The 2,197-nt window shown below is 59.5% G+C and overlaps 3 protein-coding genes across 3 annotated transcripts; 2 read left to right on the top strand and 1 right to left on the bottom strand.

Annotated features, from left to right (window-relative positions):
• BU24DRAFT_477695 (uncharacterized protein) lies at positions 1 to 969 on the top strand (the record flags this gene model as incomplete). Its single annotated transcript, XM_033533001.1, has 1 exon — positions 1 to 969. A coding segment is annotated over exon 1 (948 nt), but the record flags the coding sequence as incomplete, so codon positions are not given.
• A 51-nt stretch (positions 970 to 1,020) lies between these two features.
• Positions 1,021 to 1,173, bottom strand: BU24DRAFT_327475 (uncharacterized protein; the record flags this gene model as incomplete). Its single annotated transcript, XM_033522997.1, has 1 exon — positions 1,021 to 1,173. A coding segment is annotated over one exon (153 nt), but the record flags the coding sequence as incomplete, so codon positions are not given.
• Positions 1,174 to 1,354: 181 nt separating this feature from the next.
• BU24DRAFT_360656 (P-loop containing nucleoside triphosphate hydrolase protein) lies at positions 1,355 to 1,912 on the top strand (the record flags this gene model as incomplete). The annotated part of the gene is made up of 1 exon (XM_033524118.1): positions 1,355 to 1,912. A coding segment is annotated over one exon (558 nt), but the record flags the coding sequence as incomplete, so codon positions are not given.
• Between the last annotated feature and the right edge of the window lie 285 nt (positions 1,913 to 2,197).

The following is a 2,197-nucleotide window of genomic DNA, read 5'->3' as shown; positions in this document are numbered from 1 at the left end:
TTGGCAGGACCACCGCACGAGATGGCCCGCGGATGGAGAGGTGTGGTTGACAGAACGGATCGGCCAAGACGAGATGGTGCAGCGACAGTGGGTACGGCCCGAGAGCGAGACGGGGTTGAACCGACGGCGAGTCGAGCAGTACATGGAGGCGTTGGTCCGATTCCGAGAGAAATTGTTGGTGTTGATCCACATGAGTGGAGGCCAGCCAGGACGAGCGCCCGAGGTATTGAGCATTCGACACGTCAACACGCCCGAGGGTGGCCATCGCAACGTATTCATCGAGGACGGCATGGTCGTGTTCGTGACCCGTTACCACGAAGGATATTCGGTGAGCGGGGACGTAAAGGTGATCCATCGATATTTGCCGCGGGAGGTGGGCGAATTGGTGGTGTATTATTTGTGGTTGGTATTGCCGTTTGTGCAGCAGATGGAGGTCATCATGTACGAGAAGGAGGATATTTCGTCCCACATGTGGCCGACCGACCCGAAGGGCAAGAAGTGGACGGCGGAAAGGATGAGAAAGGCATTGGAGCGAGAGAGCCAGTTGGCATTGGGCCAGGCGATGAACGTGGCCGCATATCGAGAGATTGCCATTGGCATCAGCCGAAAGTACATGCGAACATCGACCGCGTTCGACCCCAGCGACGAAGAAGCCGAAGCAGGCGCCAAGTCATGGGACGACGAGAATGGAAAGTCGGGCATTGCCGACGAGCAGGCCGGCCACACGTCGCACGTCGCCGGGTTGATATACGCCCGCGGGATGATGGAGCAGACGGGAGCCATCGCGGAGAAGAGGCAGCGATTCCGGGAGTCGAGCACGGATTGGCATCGATTTTTGGGATTCGAATCGGCATGGGAGGAGCGAGCGACGACGTCGTTGAAGCGCAAGCGGGCGCCGTTCGAGGGCGACGCCGACGAGGGACGATTCGATCGATGGGCGCATTTGCGGACGATGGACGTGGAGCAGCCATTGAAGAAGATGATGGGCCGGCAGGCGACGTTCCGCGGCGTGCAGAAGCCGGCCATGGAGGCGATCATGCGGGGCGAGAGCAGCATCGTGGTGGTGATGGCGACAGGGGCGGGCAAGAGTTTGTTGTTCATGTTGCCGGCATTCATCGAGCCAGGCGGGACGACCGTAGTGGTCGTGCCGTTGATTGCATTGCGAGAGGACATGAAGCGGCGGTGTCGAGAATTGAACATTTCATGTGTCGAATGGGAGGGACGACGGCCGCCCGACGCAGCAACGGTGGTATTGGTCGTGCCCGAGGCGGCCGTAGGCCGTGCGTTTATGACGTTTTTGAACCGGTTGAAGGCGACGCGGCCGTTGGACCGGATCGTGATCGACGAGTGCCACATGGTGTTGAACACGTCGTATACGTTCCGGCGGCCGTTGCAGCAGATGGGGCAGTTGGTTAGGGCCGAGACGCAGATGGTGTTGTTGACGGCGACGTTGCCGCCCAGCCAGGAGGACGAGTGGTTCCGGCGAATGCATTTCCAGCGGAGCGAAGGGAAGATATTCCGCGAGCGGACGAGCAGGACGAACATTCGATACCGAGTGGCGCGGGTGACGGAGCGAGAGTCGATGGCGTTTGTCCAGAGCAAGGTCGGCCAGGTTCGGGTGGGCAAGGTGGTGGTGCATTGCAACCGCGTGAACAAGGTCAAGAAGATGGCAGAGGCGTTGGGATGCCACGGATACCACCACCACGCGATTGGCAAGGCGGGCATGTTGCGAGATTTCAGCAGCGGGACGCAGAGGGTGATTGTGGCAACGAGTGCATTGGGGATGGGGGTGGATATTCCGGACATTCGATTGATCATCCATGCCGATCCACCGCGGACATTGTTGGAATATGCGCAGGAGAGTGGACGAGCCGGACGAGACAGGCGGAAGAGTGAGGCGGTGGTGATGGTACCCGGACGGATGCACCCGATCAGCGGACAGAGCGATCAAGAATGGGAGTTGATCAAGCAATTGATTGGCGAAGAGGAGGATCGTGTATGCCGCAGGATTGCATTAGACAAGTATTTGGATGTGGAGTCGACCCGGCGGCATTGCGAGGAGGGAGAAGAGCGATGTGATGTGTGTGGAGGCGAGGAGGGAGAGGCCATGGACGTAGACGTAGACGTGGGAGATACCATAGAGACAGTGGTTGTAGAAGATGCCAGAGACGAGGCAGAAGCCCGGGCCGAGCAACGG

The sequence above is a fragment of the Aaosphaeria arxii genome, assembly GCF_010015735.1.
Source record: "Aaosphaeria arxii CBS 175.79 unplaced genomic scaffold BU24scaffold_25, whole genome shotgun sequence".
NCBI classification, from domain to species: Eukaryota; Fungi; Ascomycota; class Dothideomycetes; order Pleosporales; genus Aaosphaeria; species Aaosphaeria arxii.
This window is presented reverse-complemented; position numbering and strand designations above follow the sequence as displayed.